Below are 25234 nucleotides of genomic sequence, written 5' to 3' on the forward strand. Positions count from 1 at the left end.
GGGTTTGGAGACATCCGAATGGATTGTTTGCGGCGGTTGAGGATAATATTCGTAACCTTCTGATAGCAGCGCCAGCGTGTTGTCGAGTGTTTTTTCCTCAGGTATCGGGGTTATAAAAGACATGGAGTTCCTCCTCTTAAGGATAGTTTAAGAAATCAGCAGCACGATCTTTTGCTTAGTCAATAGGGCAGTTTTAGTCGGATTAGAATAGCACCTATTTACCAGTATTAGGAACCGACACGTTTCTTATGCTTTATTAACCTTGTTAGCCTGCTGATTTAACGCCTGGAACTTGTTCACTCGGCTTACTCACCGAGTGGTTCAGCGGTACAGTGCCGAGCTCTCGTGTAGCTGGTCACCGGTTCGATCCCGGCGTCGACTCCAATTTTCTTCTTAATCATCACGGCGAGCGCCTCCGTGTACCCGCGGAGGCTGGTCGCCTTCTTCACTGCGGGTATCAATACCCGGCTCACTCACGCTTCGGAACGTGAGTGTCTTCTCGTATTCGCTCACGCTGTCGGGAACGTCTTCCAGCTGGAAGATGTGCAACTCGCAAATGTCCGAGGTGAAGGAACTCACGCCGGAATTCTACGCTAGCGACGGCTCCTTCTTGCGGAACAGAAATGGCTACGGACTGGGGAAACGACACGACCAACAAGCCGTGAACGACGTGCAATTACCCAAGTGGGCGCGTACACCCGAAGAGTTTGTCCGTATCCACCGCGCCGCACTGGAGAGCGAGTATGTTTCTCGTCATTTGCACTTGTGGGTCGACTTGATCTTCGGCTACAAGCAGAGAGGACGAGCGTCACTGCAAGCGAACAATGTCTTCTACTACTTGACGTACTATGGCGTCGTGGATCTGGATCAAGTGGAAGACCCGTTCTTACGGGAGTCCATGGAGCTGCAAATCGCGCACTTCGGTCAGTGTCCCATGCAGCTCTTCGCTACGCCTCACCCTCCACGACACGCAGCGTTTAGACGCAGTGCGTTAGGAGCTCCTGCAGCTCCCAGTAAGCCTGTGTCAGGACTCACAAGTCCGCCAGTCAGTGGAGGATTCCCGGGCAAAGAGAGCTCCAGTGGACCATCCAGCAACATCCCTCGACCGCTGTCTCTAGCGTTCCAAGACTTCTCACCCATTGCGCAGGAGAAGCGTCGACATTGGAGTCCCGTGGCGACTGTGAAGCCTATCGCACAGAGCGGCATTCGACTGCTGAAAATCCTCCCGGATCGCGTCGTTAGTGTCAACGAGCTTGGCGTCATTGAAGTGTACTACTGGAAACTGTTACCCAAGCCTGCGCCGCCAGTAGCTGCGGGCTCGGCGTCGCCGAAGATGCCGCTGAACACGCTCGCTGCTGATCCTAGCGATGGGATGGACCTCGGACGAGCCAGCTTCTCCTCGGTTACCGACGGTCAACGCGACAGTGAAGTGGATACGCTACTCACTGACTTGGCTGCAGCTAGTGACGACGATGCAGTCAACGATTGTCCCTGGCTACTGGAGATAGTGCGAGATGATTCTCCGTTCGAGTACGTGCCAAGGATCCCGGTGTTCGACCCCGTTCACCACGACGATGAGAGTCGAAATCTACAGCGATATTCGCGTGGGTTTCCTGTGGGTATCTCTCGAAATGGACGTGTGCTGGTGTCTGGAGGAGCAAGAAGTGGCGCCCTGCACTTCCGTCTGCTGGATCTGGACAATGGACACGTGATTGGCAAGGCCAGCGTGGTGGGACACAGTGCTGCAGTCACGTGTCTGAGCTTGGATCGCTGGAGCTATCACAGTCACAGTCAGGTCGCCGTCTCGCCGTCACAAGAAGACGAAGAGCTGCTCGTCTCTGGGTCGCAAGACGGGACACTGGCGCTCTGGCGGCTCTCGCGTGTCAAGCCCGATTTGCTCTTCCGACTACCGAAAGTGTCGCCACGTCCGATCCTGATCTTACGCGGACATGCGACGCCTCTTGTGGACTGCTGCGTGAGTACATATTTGGGCGTTGTGGCGTCTTGTACACACTCGGTTGGCATGGTGCATTTTCTGTACGATGAAGGACAAGTGGCGTTCGTGTTCGAACCGGCCGAACAAGAAGGCGAACTTGCACGCGTCCGGTTGTCAGTCAAGGGATACGTTATCGCTATCACGAGTGTTACGCGGATTGTTACAGAAAGTGTCGTGATCTCGAGTATCGTCCAGATCTTCAACCTGTCGGGCGTGTTGATCCAGTCGCATCATCTTCCGGCCGAGGAGATCTCGGACGTGCAAGTGTCAGCAGAAGGCGACTTGATCTTCCTCACACTCGTGCCCGGTATCATTCGTATCTGTCGCATCGAAGAGTACGTTCAATCGTTCATTTCTTGTCGGATGTGTACTAGTGTTAACATTTTCTGTACGCACAGCTTCGTGACGGTTCAAGAGTACATTTCGCCCACCCCCACAGGATCCATGATCTCTGCCATGTGCCTCGGTCCTAAAGAGGCTGTGATCCTGCTGGCTTCAGGCCACGAAGACGGCACCTTGTCGCTCCAGTTGCTGCCGGACGCCAGCGGCTCCGTGTCCTTTCTGGCCAATGTACGTCGTTTATTAGGTGTGTCGTCCAAACTCAAGCGCGTCAAGGGCACTGTACAACACGCTCAGACACTGGCCATGTCCACGATCGACAACGCCAAGGCTGTCACCAGCACAGCGCGTGATATCGCCGGTGAAGCTCTCGGAGAGGCCAAAGTCATGATGCGTGGCCTTTTTTCGTACTTACAGAAAGGGTAACTTGAAAAAAAAAAATGTAGCCAATTGCTCGTGCACACGTACGTCTCTACCGCCACTTTTCTAAGCAAAAATGTATCCATTTTCATCTTTAACGGCTACTTCAGAACTTTATTGTCATTCGTGAACTTACGTGTGCGTCCCCATGGCGCCTCATGCCGACGAGAAGGAGATCCAAGGGGAGAACACGACGCTGCTCCCCACCAAGGAGCTGGCAGCTCGCCCGCAGTACCGCTCTATCATCGTGAGCGTCTGCTCTTTCATCCTCGTGACCGAGTTCTGCGAACGTCTGGCCTATTACGGTCTCTCGGGGTCTCTCCCGATCTTTTTCCACCGGAATTTGGGGCTCAGCACTGTGCTGGCCACCGAGTTGAACTCGACCTTCACGTCGCTCTCGTATCTGACGCCGCTGCTGGGCGCGTACGTGGCCGACCGCCACTTGGGTCGCTTCAACACCATCATTCTCTTCTGCTCCCTGTACATCGCAGGCCTCGCGTTGTGCGTGTTTGCATCCCTCCCCGCGGTGTCCTCTCTTCCGCTTTTCATGTTGGGACTTTTCGGTGGCGTGGGTTTTGGCGCAGGCGGAATAAAACCCAATGTCGTGGTGCTTGGAGCCGACCAATTCGACGTCGCTATCCCAGCCCAACGCGCCGAAAAAGACAGTTTTTTCAACTGGTTTTATTGGGCTATCAACGTTGGCGCTACGTTCAGCTACGGCGTGTTAACAAACTTGGCAGTAAACGGCCTCCCGCCGTATATTTCACGCGATTTCGGCTTCTTCGCGTCGTTTGCCATCCCGTCGGCGGCTTTTGTGCTCGCCGCGTTGGTATTTTACGCCGGAAAGAAACGTTACCGTCGCATTCCACCCAAGGGGAGCGCGCTGAGCAAGTTCTTTTCCGTGCTGACTCAAGCAGGTGCACGCTCGAGACGTGGCAAACTTGTACTCAGCGGAGGTCTGGCGTTCGCTCCAGGAATTGTACTCACAACCGCGTCATACTTTATTCAAGATGCATTCATCCACATGGCCGTCGCTCTTGTGGGTGCAGGAGCTGTAGCGTACGGTACGTTCGTGCTGATCTTCTCGGGAGCTAAAACGGATTGGCTGCGCTTAGCGACGCGTACGAATGGAGGGTCCTATTCGGCTCAGGAGGTGCAGGATGCAGCACAAGTTGTACGACTGGCGCCGTATCTGGGAGTCATAATCATTTTCTGGGCTGTTTACGGCCAGATGAACTCGAATTTCGTCGTCCAAGGCTGTCAAATGGACTTGAGAGTCAAGGGACGGGACGGAGTGCTGCTGTCCTCTGCCATGCTCAATATCGTCGATTCCGGCGTCATTCTGGTGTTTATCCCCGTGTTCGACCGCGTGTTGTACCCACTGCTGACCCGAATGGGGATCTACCCGACGTTACTGCGCAAGATTGGAGCGGGGCTGGTGTTCTCGATGCTGGCGATGCTGGCAGCAGGCTGGACGGAGCAGATCCGGAAGAGTAGCCCCTTAATTGCGGGAATTCCCTCGAATTGCAGTGCGGCAGGCGAGAGTCTCCCCATGTCAGCGATCAGTGTTTGGTGGCAGACACCGCAGTATGTTCTCGTGGGGATTGCTGAGATCCTCACGAGCATTTCAGCGTACGATTTGTTCTACTCGGAGGTCCCCGAGTCCATGCGCAGCGTCTGCCAAGCGCTCAATCTGCTCACGACGACGCTGGGCTTTATCGTGACTGGAGCGCTGAACAGCATTTTCTCCTTCTGGGTCACTAGCGACCTCAACGACGGACATCTCGAGTACATCTACTTCATGTTGGCGCTACTGGTGCTGGTGCTGCTGGTAGCGTTCATTCTGGTGTCGCAGTCGTTCGAGTACCACGTGCCTCCACCAGGTCTCGATACGGTCTCGGGCTTCTCTCCGGCACTCTCACGTGCTGCCAGAGAGCTCCGTAAGAAGTTGCAGTTCCAACGCAATGGTAGAAAGTAAAGGTTTTAGACACAACAAGGGCTGTTATTCTTAAAAAAAAAAAAAAGGCGAAAGATTTTAACAGCCAAGAAGTATTAGCGTGCTGAATAATATTGAATACTGGACGTTTATTAGGTGCCGCCGATTTTTTTCCAACTTTACTGCGATGGTACCGAGTTTTTTGCTTCCTCGTCTGGAGGGATTTTAGGGAACATGTATACTGACGCCTCCTCTCGTCAAAGGATAAAGTACTCGAGCAGCCAAATTTCTTCTGGGGCGAGACCGTCCTCCTCCTCGTCTTCGTCCTCCTCGTCCTCGTCCTGCTCGCACATTGGTGGCGTCGAGATCGGGGACATGCAGTGCGGCCCCCAGTTCATCGACGCAACATCAAGATCGACCGCCGTGGGGCTAGTTGACTCCAGCGTTTTCTCCTGGTCACGCACAGTTGATGGGCTTCCGAACGCCATAGCATAGTCATCGGCTGAGGGTGCGATGATCGAAGCGAGCGGAGACCAGCACAGCGCGCTGCGCACTTGGTTAATGGGAATCGGGAGTTGTTTCTTCAGAAGCTTCTCCCGTTGAGCCTGGCGCTTCTTGGCGCGATCATGACGACACTTCATATCACTTCGCTTCTTGGTGCGATTCTGTTGGTTGCGATGGTATTCGCAGAGCAGCAGCAATGTTCCGTTCGCTTTGACTGCCCGGGGATTTGGACACCGACCGGTCTTGTAGCGACAACGTGTGGACGGTGAACACGCATCAGCTCCTGCCGAGGTGGCTGCTGCATTGCTCTGCATGCTTTGTCCTGTATAATCTTGTGTCTGCAAATCTCGAAGTGAATGAACTTTGGGCCTGCGAGCCGCAACAAACGCGTACACTTTGAGGTCAGCGCAGTCGAAATAAATAGCATTTTTATGCAGGCCGTTGCGACGCCAAGCACCAAGACCACCGACGAGAACTGTCGAAGCACAATTGGGAAGGTGGCTAGAGGTCAGTATATTTAGTGCTCGCCGTGGGACGATTCTTATGAGCTCTGCTTTCGACTACATTTTAAGCCACAGTCTATGCAGGCACGGTTATGAAACGATTTCCCTTGTCGGCCAAGATACCGCGACAAGAATTATGCCTATGCCATTTCGATGTTATCGTTGTTGGCTTCGGCTTTCGTACCATCTCACTCAGCAAAAGTGACTATTTCAAAGGCGTCCAAAGTCAATTTGACAAGCTGCTCGTCTTCAATGTACCCATTCCCGAAAAATGGAAAAAAAGTAGTTAAGCTTTGCTATCACGAGTTACCATTTCATTTCGCTGGGTAAGTAGACAGTTTTTCGAAGCGCTCCTTCATTTCCAACATGTGGACTTGTGACTTTAGCTGATCTGTATAAACACCTTGACATTGCTGATTGCCAGGCTGTTATTAGCGCTTTTCAAACGTCTAGCTGGCACCCGAAACGCTCGCATTCTTGTCGTACGCCGGCAACATTTAGCAATGCGAGTCAGCAAGACAGACGCTGCCACATCTCATCCCCAACCTATTAATGCAATCGCGACGTCGGTACGTGGCCATGCCGCCAAATCCCTTAGCTCCAGCTCGTTGGAGTTTGTCATCGGGGGAACTTTAATCAGGAAAGCTTCAAGCTACTGCTCTGAAGACCTGCAAGTGTATTAACTTGACTTCTGTAGACGCAGGGCGTAGCTTCTTTTTTTTTTCTTCTGCATACAACTGGTGTCCGTCGAGCGAGAGGAACGTTGACCGGTTCGCACGGGTAGACGTTGATTAAACGCATTTGAGTGCAGAGAAATCGCTCGAAAAAAACTATTAATCAAAACTTCTCGGTCGTCCTACCCCCTTCAATTATCTACGTAGAAGAACGTCGAGTCTCGCGGCCGTGACGCGTCTGTGGCTTCAGACGCGCGGCTCATGTTGCTACGACGTTGCACTTCGGACGACACCTCGCTCAGTACACGATGCAGTTCGATCGGGTCACAGGTACGACGGATCTCGTCGTTGTACGCTCCGTTCAGCGGGTCATAGAGACCCAACAGACACGAGAAGAAGCGGTCGTGGTTCACGTGCTGCATCATCAAGCAACACGTGGAGAACGGCACTCGTCCCAGTCTGTTCTTGTCCATGTATCGGAATATAAGACCCGAATACGGGAGCAATTCGGACGGGTGTTTGCACAGCCACGCAGCCAAGAGCTGGATCAACTCTGGCTCCGCTAAATGGCCGTCCCCGTCGACGTCGTACTTCTCGAACAACGCACGCAGGCGCTGCACGTACTCGAGCTGGGAGGGCGGAGCAGCGGGGGTCGCGGTCAAGTGCTGGATCTGCTTGAGACGTTGATAGCCAGAGCTTCGGATCGACGCTGGAGTCTTCTCGGCCTGCATGACCAGGTACCGCATGCAGAAGCTCACGTGCTCCAGTACGACGAACAGCACGATCTGGAACATCCGCCATCTGGACGAGCCGCTCTCGTTCACGCAGGCACTGGGATCGGATGTTTCGTCGCCCTCGATCGTCCCGAATGGCACGACGTACGCGTTGCTAAAAGTGAAGTTACAGTCTGTAACAAAGTAACCGTAATGATACACGACCACAAACGCCGAGACGACCGTCACGCCGATGATGTTGGCGTACGCGAGTACCGTGGCCCATTCACCAATCGACGTGTCACGTCGCGGCATTGGCCGGCGATTGGCGAATAGCAGTCGGAACGCGTCACCTCGCACTTCCAGGAGGTTGTTGAAGAAGGCGGGGAACGGTAGCAAGGGCCACACGACCGTGAACATCATGACGTACGAGAACTGGATACAGGCGTCCAGGTAGTCCAGCACGGGGTCGAAGATCGGGAGCTTCGCTTCGGCCAAGATCTCGTACGCGGAATACTTGTTCGAGTCGTCCGACATGGGCAGCACCCTGACGTTGAAATTCGTGTCTTTCTGCACCAATTGCGCCAGTCGAGTCGCTGTGAGATTCGTGACTGGCGCGCCGTTATCTTTCAGCTCCAAGTGACTGTCAGCGCTCGAGTTACTAGCCGTCTCTTGCGAGTTGTAGTTCGCCGCAGAGTGCATCGACTGTCGCGGTTTGGCGAAGCGGAACCAGCGTGACAAGTGGCGTACACACCACGTGAACGGCGAGGCCTGACGACACCCGATTGAAGGACGACCGCGCAGTTTACGCAGCAGATACGGGGCGATGGTCTCCAGTAACATGTTCAAGAACTGCGTGACCACTAGCGGAGTGACGAAGAGCGTGTCCAGCGTCAGGAGGTTCGGGTTCCACTCGTACGGAGCTAGCGCGCCCAGTCCAATCTTGTGGAAAAGCGTCAAGATCGTGTCTCCGAACGGCATGTAGACGAACGAGATGAAGAGGAACCAGAAGAACCAATTGCTCCATACGAACACAAAGCGGCGGTGGATCAGGCGGTTTTCGTGGTCCGACTTCTTAGCGTAATTCTCCCACTGCACAAACTTCTCGGACATCCAATTGAACAGCTCGAAGAAGATAATGTCAATCAGCAGACCCAGAATGATCCCCTGGATCAGAATGTACACCCAGCGATCGGTCCCCAGCGCCGAATTGGTCGAGTTGAAGCACGTGATGAACCAGACGCACGCGTACGACTCCTCTGTGTCTCCGTTGCACGCGTCGCACGTAGGCGCGTTCTTGGCGTACACGTACCACTGGATAAACGGCACTAGACACACGCACTGGATGAACGCACACACCAGTACGAATAACAGCATCGTCAGCTGGATCCAGTGGTTCTTGCGTTGCTTCGGGATCTTCTCCATCTCGTGAGTGAGCCGGTTCTTCACCCACACGTACTTGAAGCCTGGATTGTCGTCGTTGCGTTCGTACACCGTGTTCTTGTACTTGGTCAAGTTCCACTTCTCCACTAATAACCGCGTCTCACGCGCCCAGCAGACGAGGAACGAAGGACCCCAGAAGCAGACCACACAGACGCCAATCACTGCCAATCCCTCCATGTATTGCTTCCACGTGGGCGCAGACGTGAAGCGGTAACACAAGTAGTAGAACAGACACGACAGCGTCAAAGGCAGCAAGTGCTTCGTGTAGATGTGCATGAAGGCGAACAAGAAGGCCACGCGCTCTCCGAAGTGCAGACGCAGTTCCTCCACCGCCCAGCGATCGCTGTTTCCTGCTGCCACTTTGCGTAGATTGAACTCGAACGTTCGCTTACGGTACTCGTCGAAAAACTGCTTGTTGAACGCTCGGTCGTGTAGCGGGAAGCACTCGACAATAACGTCAGTCACGGTGAGCTCTTTGTTGACGTCGATGACCCACTCTTCCTTGTCGTAGTCCTTGAAGGCGTTCTGGATGATATTGTGCGTCAGCTGCAGCTCCAGCGCCGGCGAGAAGCACATTTCCTTCAGCGTGTCCAGAGACTCTTCGGCCAGTCTGCCCAGCGCGTCACCTCGTTTGATGGACAGCTCGTCCAGTTCACGCTTAAACTCGTGCAGCAACAAGTCCGGGTTCTTCTTTGGGTCGATGAGGATGCACAAGTTCCTGGCCACGTCTTCTTCCCGACTATTTGGGTCTCGCTTACTGTGGACCCCTCGTTGGCTGTCCAGATAGCTGTCGTACAGCGCGTTGTCCAGTAGAATAACGCCCAGTCCCGCCTGGATCAAGCGGCGCACACATTTCTGCTGCAACGCGCTCACTTGCTGCGGCAGATCGCGTCGAATGGACGCGGCGGAGCGAGACGGGAACCTTTTCTTTAGCAAGTGGAAGATCTGCTCCGTGTGCTTTAAAACAATAGCAAACGTGTACTTCTGCGCCTCCTCTATGGACACATGGGGAGCTCCGTTCATAAAGTACTGCATGGCGTCCAAAGGGGTCTTGTCGCGCTGCCCGTCTTCGAGATTTTCGTCAAAAGACTCTAACCCCTTACAATGAGACCTCTCTGTTTGAAACATGGGTAATGCGAAGTTGGGCTCCCCCACTTCAGTCAGGACGGCACCTTTACGCTCCGATACAAGGGACATCCCGCTTCTTGTCCTCGTACGGGGTGCAGAGTGGACTGTGGACGGCACTGGAGACTGCGGCGCGTAATAGACGTCGAAAGGGGACTTTCCCTTGCTTTTCTTCTTCCGTTTACCTGTTCCGACAGTTGCGACGCCCGCTTTGCTCGTTTCTTCGGCGTGGTAGCTGTCCAGAGCGGGCAAACTGCAGCGGTCCTCGTCGAACTGGTCGCGGAAGCTCGGCTGCTTGGCTAAGCGCATGCTACGGCCTGTGTTGGCGGCCTTGCGACTACGTAACAGCCAGTCGGTGGCAGGAGCCGATCGAGCGGACGCGAACGAGTGGTGCGAGACTAAACTCGAGCAATGACTCTCGGCACCGTCCGTGTCGTCGGATGGCCGTCGGCGCATAGAAACAGCCTGCACGCGAGAGCGCAGCTCCTGCTCTTGTTGCGCTCTTTCTAACGCTGCATCGACCTCTTTTTCTAACTTGTCGGCGGTGGCGTCACGCGGGGACGAGTCCGCCCGAGTCATGCCGAGCCCTTCCTCGTTTCGAAGTGAGCTGGAGTTGGGTTATTGCGGACTGGGTTTTGAAAGGTGGCTTGGGATTAGAAGACAGGGTTTCAGCCAATTGACAGACGAGGTGGTCGAGTCAGTGCTAGAATTTAGCACAACAACAGGCGAACAGACCAGCCTGAGCTCTTAACGGCGTCAGCAGGTTACATGTCTTTTACCTTCGCCATCTTGGATGGAGCTGATGCTGGGCTGTTCCTGCCGTTACAATGTCGAGACTGTCATCGTTCGTTTCGACGTCAGCGACACTTCGTGAAAGGCGGCTCCTAGACTTTCTGGCAAGAATTTTTTTAGGAAGACGATGCTACTGATTCGCAGAGCGCTGAGCGCGGCCTAAGCACATTTGAAGGCAAGATTACTCCAGTGACATGGATCAGGTCCTTGACCCGGCGGTAAGCTCTGAATCCAACTACGAGATCTCGTTTGACCTGCCGATTTTGAAAATAAGCATCTGCAGTAGTCAATGCCAAGCTGGAGTAAGTATGATATCTTTTTATATTTTGATATGCTAGAGCACGATGATGGTGTTCTTGAGCTGACATCTGCAATAACTTATCGAAAACAATTACAGAAGTCCCTCAAAGTAAGCGTAGGGGGGACCGAGAAACGATCTTAGAGGGTGATAAAACAGATGTTTTAAATGTACTGATATTTAGTTAAGAAGCGAGGCGATCTTGCTCCTGTCCGACAGAATGCCTGCGTGCCGCCAGCAGTTCTGAATGGATTTGGGGGAGATCTCGTCGTAGGCCATCTTACTCCAACAAAGAGCGGTGTAGATATCAACTTTCTCTTGGTCCCGCCCTTCTAAAAAGCGGTCGACACAATCAAGTACCTTTAAATCCCTGTACTTACTCTTTAAGGCTCGAATAATGCCTTGAGCCAACGGCTGTGTCAGCCGATGTTTGGGGTCTTTGCGTTCAGAGATCACCTTCCTGTGCGTGAGAGTGTACTTAGCCTCGCTCCGAAAGAAGAACGAGGTCTCATCCATGTTGTAGATCTCGGACCGGGCGTACGAGTCCGTCAGCTTTCGTAGTTTCACACGTCCGGCTTCAGCTACCTCTTGGTCAACTGACGCAGCTTCGCCGTGCTTCCGCTTCTTGGAGATTCCGTGACGCTCTTGCAATATACAGCCAGCCCTTAGAGAGCTTCAACGTGGTGTTCTCGCCATACGCGTTCACGCGAAGAGCAATGGCCTTTATCACCTTGCCTGTGATAGCCTCCACCTTGCCGTCCATGGCCTTAGAGACCTTCATAATGCGAGCGTCCGTCTCCTGGATTTGAAGGCTGACGAGCTGCTTGCGCTCTAGCTGACAGGGCTCCATAGCGGCCCACTTAGACTCCCCAGCGATAACATTGCGAGCGGCATCGCGTGAAAGAGATTTTTCCAGCTTGAACGCACGTGTTGCCCACGCTGCGAGCTGTGTGTTGGACAGTTTGCCTTTGGCGCGCATATCCTTCGCATGGCGATCTTCAGCTCCATATTAAGGCGGATCCGGCGCGGCATGGGGCTGGCGGTCATGGTCGCTTGGAAGAGTGATAGTGTGCATGGAGGGAAGCGTACGTAGCGGGAGCATGAGTTACCTCGTACATTTAATCTCCATTCTCAGTCTTTCAATGGTTTACTTAGCGAAGAGGGTGGACCGATATCTTTCCCGCCGATCCTGCAGTTCATCCAAAATCAGTGCATTTTTGTGATTGGCCAGTTGAACCTGTACGTACCGTAGGGGGTATTTGAAAATGGATGAGCTTTCACCGGCACCGCACGCGGACGCCTGGAACTGCGCGCCAGCGGATGCTGCTCAAGCTGCACACTTGGGTGGCGGATTACGTAAGTAGGTGACGCTTACTTTGAGGGACTTCTGTACATGTAAAGCTTACACGATGTTCGATGCCAAGTTGGAAGCATAAACATTTTTTTCTGGTGGTTTGTACAGTGAAGAAGTCCACCTGAATAAGCGAAGATTGCACTTCATATACCCCTTTATATCGGATTACTTGAGTTGGGGATACTTTTAGAAATCAGAAGATCGCTGAGAATTCCCTATGCCAATTAATCAAACGACCCCCTACATGGTTTGAGGGGGAACTTCTGTATATTACAGCTCGCTGTTATTTAAGAATACTGTACACCTGACCTCACTAAAACGAGCATTATAAAAGGTACTACCATCAAGCTAGCTTAAGTACGATCTAAACAACAAGTCTCACTTGAAAATGACGCTGGAAATCCACCGTGCTAGAGCGTGCGAGTTCACCCGCGTGTGGGCGGCAAACGCTTCCTCCGCCTCCAATCTATCGCCCTTACAACAGCAGCAGCACGCGACATGGTCCATTACCGACGCATCGGCCGTCTCCATCACTAGCGACTCCCTGCAGCTGCAAAACACAACGCTGCAGATCTCCATCCCTCTAACGAGCAACACAACACTTCACCGACTCTCATTGCGGACGCAATTGCCACAGGTTAAACACCCCATAATATTCCCCAATAGCGGACAAGCTTTAATCAGTAACACCGCTCTATTTGCTACCGTAGAACGCGCCGACAATGCTCAAGGCACAGCTAAACGGACGCACAATGGCCATCAAATCCTCTCATAAAGCCACCGCTAGCAACGAAATATTACTGGGACCGTCATCAGCGGTAGCTGTTAGACTACCATGTAACAAGGTGCGCAAGCTGCATACACTCAACAGGAGATGCTGCATAGAACTGACTTTGAGACTCGTAGAACGTGGCGGACTCGGTCCACGACATGGAGTTTGTATGGCACGGCGAGTGGCTGCGCTGGTATGTGGATGGAGTGATGTTACTGGAGGAATTCAAGCTACAGGAGAGAGAAGACGACAACGTTCTCATCGAGTTGAGTGTCGAGGAAGCGTCGCTAACTATACAACAAATGGAGTTGAGCGCAGCCAACGCATCGGATCCGTACTGTGCACCGCGATATTCCACATCCAGCAACTGCCGAGAGCAAGAGCGTACGTTGGCTTTTTGAACAAGTTAGGTAGATAGATACTTATCTGTTAAGTGGTTTTTGCGCAGCCTTCTCCCCACGTCTCGGCTCGGTTCGAGGATCGTTGTCAGTGGTCCAAGTGGACGCGTTCATCGACGAAGTGGCTACAAACTACCCACTTATTACTAAAGTGGAGTACCTCGGACGCTCAGTCGAAGGCCGACCACTGCGTGCACTCTGTCTGGGTGCATGTAACATTTCAGAGGACAAGAAGATCCCTCAAGCTCTCTTCACTGGCATGCACCATGCTCGCGAGGTAAAATTTCACTGTTTATTCTGTGTGCTATATCGAAAACTCACGTGGAATGCGTCTCCTTATCCTTGTTCTAGCCAATCTCCATGATGGTACGTGGGTTGTCCTGCTACCTCCATAGACTTCAGAGGGCTAACTCGTTCTGGTTGTTGCAGAATCTGGTCTACACGATCGACATTTTGACGTCCGACTATCGCAACGGAGAGCTGGCAGCTCTCGAGCTCTTAGCGTCACGTCAGCTCTGGTTTATTCTGGTCGTAAACCCCGATGGCTATGCGCACAACGAGATGGCGCGTGTGTGGGAGCACAACAAGATGGGACAACGCAAAAGCGGAGCCCCAACTTGCGACCGAAGTCCTCCTGACGCTGGCGTGGACTTGAACCGCAACTACGACGTCTGTTTCGCTCGAGACAGTAAAGGCAGCAGCAACGAGCCGTGTGGAGACGACTACAATGGCCCGAGCGCGTTCTCGGAGCCGGAAACTCGAGCTGTACGCGACATTGTGGAGCGGAACACATCGGACTTCAGCGTGGCACTCAACTACCACTCGTACGGCAAGTACATCAACCTCCCGTTCGCTTGTCAGGCTGAAGGACAGCCCACCGAGCCCAACAACGCCCTGTTCGTGGCGTTAGCGCGTGAGATGGCGCACTTTAATGGCTTTAACTACGGTCAGTCGTGGAAGGACAGCAACTTGTACACGGTGAACGGAGAGACGAGCGACTGGATGTGGCAGGCTCACGGCATCTTCGCCATGTCTCCCGAGGTGGGTCCAGGGTTTCAAGTCGCCCCTGTTCCAGGGTTCTGGCCGCTTCCCAGCGACGTCCCGCAGCTCTCCTCGGAGCTTCATTACTCCAATTTGTACGTAGCACGAATGGCAGGACCAGTGTATGCGCTGGAGGTGCAGAGTATCCAGCTGGGAGCTGTCGATGACGGCGACTCGACGGTGTCCTTTGTGTCTGTGGACGTGGCGGTCTCGAACACTGGATTGCGCCCAGGAAGCGCAGAGCTGGTGGGGTCGGTTTTTGTCAACGGATCAAGCGCCAGTGATGCTGTGCAGTTGGAGCTTAAGGCTGGACCTGACGGCTCTGGAACACAGAGCCACACTGTGATGATTCCGTACTCTGGCGATGATTTCCACCAGTCCATGAGAGAGATTAAGGATCTGTTTCTGGTTGTCAGAGACAGTTTAAGTTGCCAGCTCTTCCGTGTCGGTACGTGTCGAGTGATGCAATGTTTTTAGTGGGGGGAATATTTTTTAGCCAACGTATATGTGTAGCCGTTCACTTCCATACAGACGTTGAAAGAACCAACCACCCAAGTTTTCAGACGTGGACTGCGCTCCCACTGCCTCGCTGCGGAACCTGTGAGCTCTTTGGGGCTTCAGAACATGGCGATGCAGGCTTACCAACCTCGCCAGTATGTGGCGATATCAAAGATGTGGCGTCTCTGGAGTCCGTTCACACACGGGATGTTGACGTCGTGATCTCTGGGATTGAAGATACTACGTCTCGATCTACAGAGCTGCCAAGCTCCACCTCTACTGTCAACGTTTCTTCCAGTGCTGAGGATGCGAGTAGCGAGAAACAGGCTTCGCTCACGTCATCGATCTTGCCGTCGTCAGTGTCGTGGTCGGGCTTTGTCGCCATGGCAGCGTTTGCTGGACTCGTGCTACTTGTCGTAGTCGCGCTCTTCATCCGACGACGTCGCGGTGGACCCAAAAAGAAACCTTCAAGAGCTAAAGCAGCTGCAGGCGCTCAGAAGCGACGAAGCAACGTGCAATACTCGCGCATTGACGCGAACTCGCCTGCGGGAGACGACTACGACGAAGACGAGACTGGTCTAGTGGATGCAGAGTGTGGGGACAGAGGGCTATCGGACGAGGAGGAGGACGCGGTAGCTCGTCGAACCACGAAGACGCTGCGTGCATCGACTGAAGATGTCGTGTAATTGGGTCCCTCACGTAAGGTGGCCAGGCAGTACACTACTTACAACGTGGAGGGCGACTAATCTTATTCATCTTTTTTTGGTATTTGACTCAGATCCGCGAGGAATAGGCATCGTCCCTGTAGTAAACAATACTAGTGCATCGAAGGACATCGGCAGAGGCACATGTTGAAGCTTAACTCTGCTTTAAAGCGACTACGAAGACGAGTAGTGACAAGGAGAGCCTCCAGCCAATATGACTTAATCAATAACCTGCCATCCGGGTGCTTCACTCGCTTCAGATCTCAATCTTCCAGCTCGACAACACCTCCCAAAGCTCGTCCAGCCTTCACGGCCGTCCGCACCATGAGATCCGCCAGTCACTACGTCGCTCTGCTCCTCACCGCTCTGTCGGTGTCAAACTCGAGTGCGTACTCGTCCGATACTTGCCAATCGATCCTGACTGGCTCGTATCCAAACGCCGTCGCTGCGTATCCGCACCTCAAGCACCAGATCGAGCTCGTCGCAAGGCAGCAAGTGGCGCAATGGTACACTGATCGCGTGTCGGACGTCTCCACGCTCGCCAAGTCGGTCGTGCTCCCGAAGTGCGTTGAGAGCCCCAGCACTCCCACTGTGATCGTGTACGGGTTACCCCAGAAGGACTGCGCGCACGGCTACTCGACCGCTGGATCCAACGCGAACGCCAACGACTATCGCGTGTTCCTACAAGAGCTCGCCGACGCGGCTGGAGACCGACAGATCGTCTACATCCTGGAGCCTGATGCCATCGGTCTTCTCGCCAACAGCGGATGCGGCAACGACAAAGGGTACGCCGCTAACCTCGGAGTGGCTATGGATATCCTCTCGCAGAACAGTAACGCGGAAATGTTCCTTGACGTGGGCTACTGGACGCTCTCGAACGAGGGACAAGCCGCTGCTGTTGCCAAGATCGTGAACGCGGTTGATCCGGACGCGAGATGCAAGGGGATCTCGCTCAACACGTCCAACTACCGGTCGAACGCCGAGATGATCGCTACATGTGAGCGGTTCGTGAAGGCCAGTGGGAGGGACTACAAGTGCATCGTTGATACGAGTCGCAACTTCGTTTCGGGATCTTCCGAATGGTGTAATTCGGAATGGGCTGGCATTGGCGAGTTCCCTACTAGTAACACTGGCTCCAGTGTTGTAAGTCGATTCATTTGGGCCAAACCTCCGGGTGAGAGTGACGGAGAGTGCACTGGCCAGTCCAACGAAGCGCTTCGAGGGCCCAGTGCCGGAACGTTCTTTCCGGATCATTTCGAAAAGCTCTGGGACAACGGCGTGTTCGTCCGGAAACTCGGAATGGCGCCGATCAGCGCACCCGACACGACAAACAACTCCACAGAGGCGACTCCAGCACCCACCACGGTACAACCGACGCCGTCGACTTCAACGGATCAAACCGTCGTCCAAGATCTCGATATCACATCGCTGACAGCGTTTGACGTTTATGATGACGCTGTGGGTCTAGTCAATGCCGGAGACCAATGGGAAGATAGCGATGATAACCAGGTCACTACTACTGCAACAACCCCGAAACCAACGTCGTCGGCTCCAGTGTTGGTGGAAGTCGAACCTCCTCACGCCATGGTCGTAGTGGACGTGATTCCGGACGACGAGTACGTTGACAGCTCGGACAGTTCCGACTTTACCAGAGTTAAGGAAGACAGCTCGGCAATTCGTAAGCACAAGGCCTGTCATTAAGAACCCGTCGTGGAATTATAAGTGTAACCTAAAAGAAAAGTTAAAGTTAAAATGTAGTCAAGGTCGACGTGTCTTCAAAGTGCCGAAGATAGTTCATGAGATCGTGCAGAACGATCGAAACCCCATAACATTCTTCGCCATTCACGCTGTAAGCCACCAAAGGCCCCTGAGGACAAGGCTTTCTATCACCCATGCAGCGCGAGGAATGCATCTACAACTTGATCCCGAAGGTGCACGTGGAGCCAGTCAAGCCTGAACGCTACTGCTCCAAGTTCGATCCGAACGTGCAGCCAACAGGAACCACTTTTGGTGTGCGAGGGAAGACCCGACTGGAAGGTTCCAATCTCGGCGCAGCTCAGAAGATAGAGAAACCTGCCAGTGCCCGTGGCTTCGGTCGTCTGCCTGCTAAGCCTGATCCCAAGACTTTCACCCGAAAAGGCGAACGCAGTGCCACTGCTATCGTCTCGAAGAAACGTGAGTATTTGTTTTACCCATTTGAGAGCTTAACTGACCCATTTTTATTTAACCTTTAAAAAAAGCGGGGAAGTTCAATTATCCTGGAACTACAAGACCTCCTGTCGTGAAGAAGGATGACAAGCCCATTATGGGACTCAAGTCGGCCAAGAACTTCATCACGGCTAATGCTGTCGAGACGATCCTCGCTGTGCCCGGTAATCGAGCCCGTGTCCAGAACGAACCGCCGCAGTACAAGACCAAGGAAGACTATGGCCAAGTTCCGCGATACTTAAGTCAAGTCAAGGACGAGATCGAGCGTGAAAACTCGATGATCGAGGAGTTTGTGCGGCAGAATCACAATCTCATGGAGGAAGACGGTCGCGATCGCGTTGAGCCCATGGACGAGAGTGAGCGACGTGCGCTAGTGGACGCGCTAAAATCTAAATGGGACCACGTGAACGCCAAGTACCAGAAACTCTGTCACAACGTCGTGTTCGATACGCTGGGCAAAGTGAGGCGAAAAGAGACGTTCGAGAAGGAGCTGACGCAGCTCGAGAAGGACATTCAGCTGCTGGAAAAAGGACGCGTCGTTATCAGCCAGAACCAAGGCCGCTATGGCTACTGAACCGCACATTTTATACAAGCAACATAAGTCTGCTTGATACAGCAACATAGTCGTTTCTTCTCTTTGTTTGTTAGTGTCTTAAGCATTCGTTCGAAGCTGAGAAGGTGTCCCAGTTGCGAGCTTCTCCACCTCATTAGCGACCTCCTGGATGCGGTACACGAGCGATCGTAGCTCTTCCACTGAGCATGAGAACGCCACAGTCTGAAGCCCCGAGCCGCTGCTACGAGGCGACTGCAGCTTCAGTTGCACGAAGTACAGCGGTTCGTGGACATTCCCAGCACTACTAGAGCGAAGAACGTAGTCGAGTCTCCAGTTCACGTCCACCACGTGGGCGAAGTCAAAGCCTACAGTATTAAGTCTGTGAGACCTAACATTTCAACATCAAGTGTGCCCCTTACTGGTGTTTTCTAGCACACGCTCCACACCCGGCACTACTGCGGATAACACTGGCATGAGCTTCAATTGCAGACTTTCGTCTTCCACTCCAAGAGCGTAGAGCTGTCGTCTAGTTCATTTGTCGTTAGTATCAACTTAGAGATACTTAAAATTATCTGAGTTGCTGTTTCAGCTCATACCGCTGTTCCGCCGGCGTCCGCGCTCCCCCCTCTCTAGCGACAGTTGCGACGATAGCGCACATGGCTGCAAACGCTTCGTTGTCGATTGAAATCTGCTGTTCGCTGGTGTTGTGACTGAGAGAGGACTTCCCAGACAACTCGACGGCTGCAGCGCTCGCTAACGCCTTAAGAGACGCATCGGAAAGGGTGCGAAGATGTTCCAGAGCGTGATGAGGAACCACGTGCGTGCCGCCGTCCAAGTACGACGCTGTGTCGCCCACAAATTCTCGTTCTGCCATCTAAAAAAAAATGATTTAGCCGGCGGTACTTCACAATTGATATCCTCAGATCTGGAACTAGATTAAATTCCAAATTTCAGAATAAAAGGTTGAAGTGATTAAGCCAATCATCGACGAGAATTAACAAGCACATCTATTCATAAATTCAAACTTTAAAACTCATAGCATACTTCGTTTTACATCAAACGTCGCTCGCAAGCGACCAAGTTTGCAACACTCGATCACTTACGCGTAAGAGATGGTGCTGGTGGAGTACTGGCAGAGCGACCCCGACGGACCGGCGCCCAGTTTCTTGGGCTCGCCCGAAGTGGAGCCCTGCGACCACTGGCACACGTCCACCTTCTTGCCCTTGATCTTGATGTTCTGGAGCGTGGCCTGGTCGCCCCAGTTCTTGTTCACCGTCACGAGGCTCACCTTGCCGTTCACGGCCAGCACGTTCGTTGGGCTCACCTTGCGAGACTTGTCGCCGCACGTGCCGCACGAGCGGTAGAGCTTGCCGAGGTCCTGCGCGTAGAAGCCTTCGATGGAGACCGTGCCCAGGCCGTTGTGCTGGATGACCTTGTCGTCGGCCGAGCGCGCGCCACCGCCGATCACCTTGGTCACGCTGCTGGCCGAGCCGCCCTTGATGCTCAGCGCGTCCTCGCACACGTCCTCCCACCACACGTTCTGGATCGTGCAGCCGTTCTGCTCGCAGTGCACGCCCTCCATTTGGTCCTTGCCGATGATCACGTTCTTGAGCGTGGCACCAGGCTCCACCATGAACACGGCCGTCTGCCACCCGCTCTCCTTCTGGCCGCCGCACTTGACGTTCGAGCGCGCGTACGTCTTCATGCCACCGTCGAATGTCTGGCCCTTCTTGACCGTGTACGGCTCCTTCAGGTAGACCGTTCCCTTGCTGGCAGGCCACGACCCGGTGGGCATGTGGGCAGCCTCGGAGCGCATGGAAGCGCCCGAGGCAACGGAAGCCACGGCGGCGACTGCGACGGTGAAGATGGAGATGACGTTGACCATGGTATTTAAGTATCGAAGTTTGACGACTGATTGCTTGGTTGCTGGTCGGTAGCTTATTGCGAAGAGCAGAAATTGAATAATGAGGTGAAGTGAGAGTGTCTTCTCGGGGTTGTTCTCAAATATCGCGACGACGGCAGCTGTTAGTAGGGTGTCGTCGAGGTGCAACCAGGAGTCGGTTGGGCTGTCAGTCCCAAGAAAGTGGTAAACGTTAATGCAATGGGGACAAATCATGTCGATGAGATCCGTTGCCGGCTCCTGGACGCCAGATGTAGAGGTGACAACAGCAGTAGAGAGTTCGTTGGATCACTTGACGTCTACAGTCGGCTGCAGATGGACACGAACATGACCACTGTGTAACACCGTGTGTTCGAACGCCACATGTGACTAAGTTGCCTGCCTCGTGTCCAGCTTATGCGGTTCGTCCATACGAGGTGGCAGCCAAACCCTCCCGTTGCAGTACATGTCGCCTTGTACGCTACAAGTAGCCAACGACCGTAGTTTATTTTTAATACCAAAGTATGCATGCAGAACTAAGACACATTTACTTGGTGTACCCTTCTGCCGACGGTTTTGAGAAACCTTTCAAGATCGGATGCTGTCTGAAGGAAGGTCGGTCAAGGATTAGCATCGGGTGGCGACTACAGCAAAATTGCTAAGAGAACGGACAGCGAAACCATCGTTTGATCGCTGCGGCATCGTCGGCCCCCACGCACGGAGTGTGTGGACGGATGAAGCCTTGGAGGGCGATTTTAGGTCGATTACGCACTCAGACTCTGACTGCGTCACAACGTGGCTCGTGAGAGGGGCCAATTTTCATCTCGTTGTCGCCGTCAACTTGTCGGTACCGAAAACAACGGAGACTTGATATCCGCCGGTTGCGCCGAAACTTCGACGCTCTAGCACCCCACAGTCGACTAAAAGACCAACGTAGACTAATTACTCGCTGGTGATCGAGTGATTAAAACAACTTAAGATGGCAAAAACTCCGACGACGCTCGATCCGAGAAGGCCTCTTTCGTGACCCAACAGTAACAGCATCGGGTCTCATGAATTGTTTACGGTAAATCTTGGTCGATTTGTGAGCGCGAACGAAAACAACCAATTAAGACGCGAAAGAGTGCGCACAGGACAGCACAGTGTGTGGTTGCACAATTAATTGAACGAGAGTATACGTATATATATGCACATCACTGTTGGGCGCTGTAGGCAACCCGCAAAAGCACCGCTTCTAAGGCAGATTCATCGTGTTGGGTGGTCAGTGATATTTTGCAAACACCCGCTCCGTGCTTTCGGTTTCCTTCTGACAGAAGCTGCCCAGACACTAGTACCGCGTTCTCCCGCGTTATGATACAAACCGCTTCGTTTATACCGGAGGTCGGCATGTATTTACATAAACATCTATATTTGTGAAGCAAAGTTGACACCGTACAGCGTGGCTTCAAATTAATACTGAGCGTCTTAGTTGTTGTGAGTTGAAGCAAATAGCAAGGGAGCATTGCGCGGATACCGGTCTTACCGTTGATCGAAAATTGATCATCCCGTGACCCCCTCACTGAGAGCGGTGACGTAATATGAATAGACATGACAGTATTAGAACTCGGTATTGTCGATTAGTCATCAGCATCGTAGAAGTAGATTAAAAGACAAACTTTAAAAAGAAAGTGAAGCACATCTAAATTTCTATTGATTTACTCATGGACAAAACCATTAACGCCGATTCCACTACATACAAATGGCGAGCAATGCCGGCGGACCAGCAATCCAGATGCGAGTCCTGGAGCATTGGGTATTGCAGACCTGCCAGCTTATGCGTAGGAGATGGTGCTGGTGGAGTACTGACAGAGCGACCCCGACGGACCGGCGCCCAACTTCTTGGGCTCGCCCGAAGTGGAGCCCTGCGACCACTGGCACACGTCCACCTTCTTGCCCTTGATCTTGATGTTCTGGATCGTGGCCTGGTCGCCCCAGTTCTTGTTCACCGTCACGAGGCTCACCTTGCCGTTCACGGCCAGCACGTTCGTGAGGCTCACCTTGCGAGACTTGTCGCCGCACGTGCCGCACGAGCGGTAGAGCTTGCCGAAGTCCTGCGCGTAGAAGCCCTCGATGGAGACCGTGCCCAGGCCGTTGTGCTGGATGACCTTGTCGTCGGCCGAGCGCGCGCCACCGCCGATCACCTTGGTCACGCTGCTGGCCGAGCCGCCCTTGATGCTCAGCGCGTCCTCGCACACGTCCTCCCACCACACGTTCTGGATCGTGCAGCCGTTCTGCTCGCAGTGCACGCCCTCCATTTGGTCCTTGCCGATGATCACGTTCTTGAGCGTGGCACCGGGCTCCACCATGAACACGGCCGACTGCCCCGCTCTCCTTCTGGCCGCCGCACTTGACGTTCGAGCGCGCGTACGTCTTCATGCCACCGTCGAATGTCTGGCCCTTCTTGACCGTGTACGGCTCCTTCAGGTAGACCGTTCCCTTGCTGGCAGGCCACGACCCGGTGGGCATGGGGGCGGCCTCGGAGCGCACGAGGCGACGGAAACCACGGCGGCGACTGCGACGGTGAAGACGGAGATGACGTTGACCATGTTGAGGATGGAGTAGTTGAGTATCGAAGTTTGACGGTTGGATGCGTCGGTAGCTTGCAGCGAAGAGCGAAAATTGAATAATGAGGTGGGGTGAGGAAGTCTGTCCGGCGTTCGGCTCTCAAATATCGCGACGACGGCAGTTGTTGGTCGAGGTGCAACAAAAAGGAGTGTGTTCGATTGTCAGTCACCGAGAAAGCGGTAATCGTTATTGCGATGCTGACAAATCCTGTCGTCGTTGCTGTGAACGCCGGATCCTGGAGGCCAGATGCAGTGGTGAGAACAGCAGTAGAGAGTTCGCTGGACCACTTGAATCAAGTCTTGATGTCTAGGCTGGAGATGGACACGAAGATGACCACTGTGTAACACGGTGCGTTTAACCGCCACATGCGACTAATTTTCCTGCCTCGTGTCCAGCTGTACGGCTCGTCCATACGAGGAGGCGGCCCAGGCGCATGACGCCATTTTGCTTTAGCATGGCTGCGGTCAACGAGAAACGGTGCTCCCCGAAAATATTGACGGTTTCTGAACAATACTTACGCTAATATCAATGATAGAAGTTCGTTCCGAATATGTTGAATAAAAAGGCAGATATACTGTACTTTTAATTGACTAAGGTTAATCCCGATACAAATCGCGACCTTACAAGATCGGATGCCGTCTGATGGTCGGTGTCCCAAGGATTAGCATCGGGTGGCCGCCACCAATTTTGCTGTAGTCGCCACCGTGGCGACTACCGCAAAATTGCTAAGAGAACGGACAGCGAAACCATCGCTTGATCGCTGCGGCATCGTCGGCCCCCCACGCACGGAGTAAGTGGACTGATGAAACCTTGGAGGGCGATTTTAGGTCGATTACGCACTCGGACTCTGACTGCGTCACAACGTGGCTCGTGAGAGAGGCCAATTTTCACCTCGTTGTCGCCGTCAACTTGTCGGGTACCGAACACAACGGAGACTTGATATCCGCCGGTTGCGCCGAAACTTCGACGCTCTAGCACCCCACAGTCGACTAAAAGACCTGTGTAGACTAATTACTCGCTGGTGATCGAGTGATTAAAACAACTTAAGATGGCAAAAACTTCGACGACGCTCGATCCGAGAAGGCCTCTTTCGTGACCCTACAGTAACAGCATCGGGTCTCATGAATTGTTTACGGTAAATCTTGGTCGATTTGTGAGCGCGAACGAAAACAACCAATTAAGACGCGAAAGAGTGCGCACAGGACAGCACAGTGTGTGGTTGCACAATGAATTGAACGAGAGTGTACGTATATATATGCACATCACTGTTGGGCGCTGTAGGCAACCCGCAAAAGCACCGCTTCTAAGGCAGATTCATCGTGTTGGGTGGTCAGTGATATTTTGCAAACACCCGCTCCGTGCTTTCGGTCTCCTTCTGACAGAAGCTGCCCAGACACTAGTACCGCGTTCTCCCGCGTTATGATACAATCCGCTTCGTTTATACCGGAGGTCGGCATGTATTTACATAAACATCTATATTTGTGAAGCAAAGTTGACACCGTACAGCGTGGCTTCAAATTAATACTGAGCGTCTTAGTTGTTGTGAGTTGAAGCAAATAGCAAGGGAGCATTGCGCGGATACCGGTCTTACCGTTGATCGAAAATTGATCATCCCGTGACCCCCTCACTGAGAGCGGTGACGTAATATGAATAGACATGACAGTATTAGAACTCGGTATTGTCGATTCGTCATCAGCATCGTAGAAGTAGATTAAAAGACAAACTTTAAAAAGAAAGTGAAGCACATCTAAATTTCTATTGATTTACTCATGGACAAAACCATTAACGCCGATTCCACTACATACAAATGGCGAGCAATGCCGGCGGACCAGCAATCCAGATGCGAGTCCTGGAGCATTGGGTATTGCAGACCTGCCAGCTTATGCGTAGGAGATGGTGCTGGTGGAGTACTGACAGAGCGACCCCGACGGACCGGCGCCCAGCTTCTTGGGCTCGCTCGAAGTGGAGCCCTGCGACCACTGGCACACGTCCACCTTCTTGCCCTTGATCTTGATGTTCTGGAGCGTGGCCTGGTCGCCCCAGTTCTTGTTCACCGTCACGAGGCTCACCTTGCCGTTCACGGCCAGCACGTTCGTGAAGCTCACCTTGCGAGACTTGTCGCCGCACGTGCCGCACGAGCGGTAGAGCTTGCCGAAGTCCTGCGCGTAGAAGCCCTCGATGGAGACCGTGCCCAGGCCGTTGTGCTGGATGACCTTGTCGTCGGCCGAGCGCGCGCCACCGCCGATCACCTTGGTCACGCTGCTGGCCGAGCCGCCCTTGATGCTCAGCGCGTCCTCGCACACGTCCTCCCACCACACGTTCTGGATCGTGCAGCCGTTCTGCTCGCAGTGCACGCCCTCCATTTGGTCCTTGCCGATGATCACGTTCTTGAGCGTGGCACCGGGCTCCACTCATGAAGACGGCTGTCTGCCACCCGCTCTCCTTCTGGCCCCCGTACTTGACGTTCGAGCGCGCGTACG

The 25234-nt window shown here is 53.5% G+C and overlaps 8 protein-coding genes across 8 annotated transcripts in view; 4 read left to right on the forward strand and 4 right to left on the reverse strand.

Moving 5' to 3' along the window:
- The window catches only part of PITG_09247 (neurobeachin-like protein), a gene marked incomplete at both ends in the record, with an annotated part of 8721 nt that extends 5942 nt beyond the window's left edge, over window positions 1–2779 (forward strand). The window contains 3 exons of the mRNA XM_002903491.1: window positions 535–1323; window positions 1393–2331; window positions 2395–2779. Of these exons, the coding sequence (XP_002903537.1) occupies window positions 535–1323; window positions 1393–2331; window positions 2395–2761 (2095 nt within the window). The remainder of the gene's footprint in view (window positions 1–534; window positions 1324–1392; window positions 2332–2394) is intronic.
- A 124-nt stretch (window positions 2780–2903) lies between these two features.
- PITG_09248 (Proton-dependent Oligopeptide Transporter (POT) Family) lies at window positions 2904–4733 on the forward strand (the record flags this gene model as incomplete). Its single annotated transcript, XM_002903492.1, has 1 exon — window positions 2904–4733. One exon carries the CDS (start codon window positions 2904–2906, stop codon window positions 4731–4733), a length of 1830 nt encoding a protein of 609 aa, XP_002903538.1.
- Window positions 4734–4831: 98 nt separating this feature from the next.
- Window positions 4832–5537, reverse strand: PITG_09249 (sporangia induced hypothetical protein; the record flags this gene model as incomplete). Its single annotated transcript, XM_002903493.1, has 1 exon — window positions 4832–5537. One exon carries the CDS (start codon window positions 5507–5509, stop codon window positions 4949–4951), a length of 561 nt encoding a protein of 186 aa, XP_002903539.1.
- Window positions 5538–6471: 934 nt separating this feature from the next.
- Window positions 6472–10232, reverse strand: PITG_09250 (uncharacterized protein; the record flags this gene model as incomplete). The annotated part of the gene is made up of 3 exons (XM_002903494.1): window positions 6472–9587; window positions 9684–9809; window positions 9858–10232. The coding sequence occupies 3 exons, from the start codon at window positions 10230–10232 to the stop codon at window positions 6564–6566; spliced, it is 3525 nt and encodes a 1174-aa protein (XP_002903540.1).
- A 2832-nt stretch (window positions 10233–13064) lies between these two features.
- Window positions 13065–15492, forward strand: PITG_09251 (uncharacterized protein; the record flags this gene model as incomplete). The annotated part of the gene is made up of 6 exons (XM_002903495.1): window positions 13065–13075; window positions 13183–13253; window positions 13318–13544; window positions 13697–14756; window positions 14822–15021; window positions 15133–15492. The coding sequence occupies 6 exons, from the start codon at window positions 13065–13067 to the stop codon at window positions 15490–15492; spliced, it is 1929 nt and encodes a 642-aa protein (XP_002903541.1).
- Window positions 15493–17402: 1910 nt separating this feature from the next.
- PITG_09252 (uncharacterized protein) lies at window positions 17403–18097 on the forward strand (the record flags this gene model as incomplete). Its single annotated transcript, XM_002903496.1, has 1 exon — window positions 17403–18097. One exon carries the CDS (start codon window positions 17403–17405, stop codon window positions 17742–17744), a length of 342 nt encoding a protein of 113 aa, XP_002903542.1.
- A 273-nt stretch (window positions 18098–18370) lies between these two features.
- Window positions 18371–18929, reverse strand: PITG_09253 (uncharacterized protein; the record flags this gene model as incomplete). The annotated part of the gene is made up of 3 exons (XM_002903497.1): window positions 18371–18636; window positions 18691–18797; window positions 18868–18929. 3 exons carry the CDS (start codon window positions 18927–18929, stop codon window positions 18371–18373), a joined length of 435 nt encoding a protein of 144 aa, XP_002903543.1.
- A 441-nt stretch (window positions 18930–19370) lies between these two features.
- PITG_09254 (polysaccharide lyase, putative) lies at window positions 19371–20156 on the reverse strand (the record flags this gene model as incomplete). The annotated part of the gene is made up of 1 exon (XM_002903498.1): window positions 19371–20156. One exon carries the CDS (start codon window positions 20154–20156, stop codon window positions 19371–19373), a length of 786 nt encoding a protein of 261 aa, XP_002903544.1.
- Between the last annotated feature and the right edge of the window lie 5078 nt (window positions 20157–25234).

The sequence above is a fragment of the Phytophthora infestans genome, genomic scaffold, assembly GCF_000142945.1.
Source record: "Phytophthora infestans T30-4 supercont1.14 genomic scaffold, whole genome shotgun sequence".
Classification (NCBI taxonomy): Eukaryota; Oomycota; class Peronosporomycetes; order Peronosporales; family Peronosporaceae; genus Phytophthora; species Phytophthora infestans.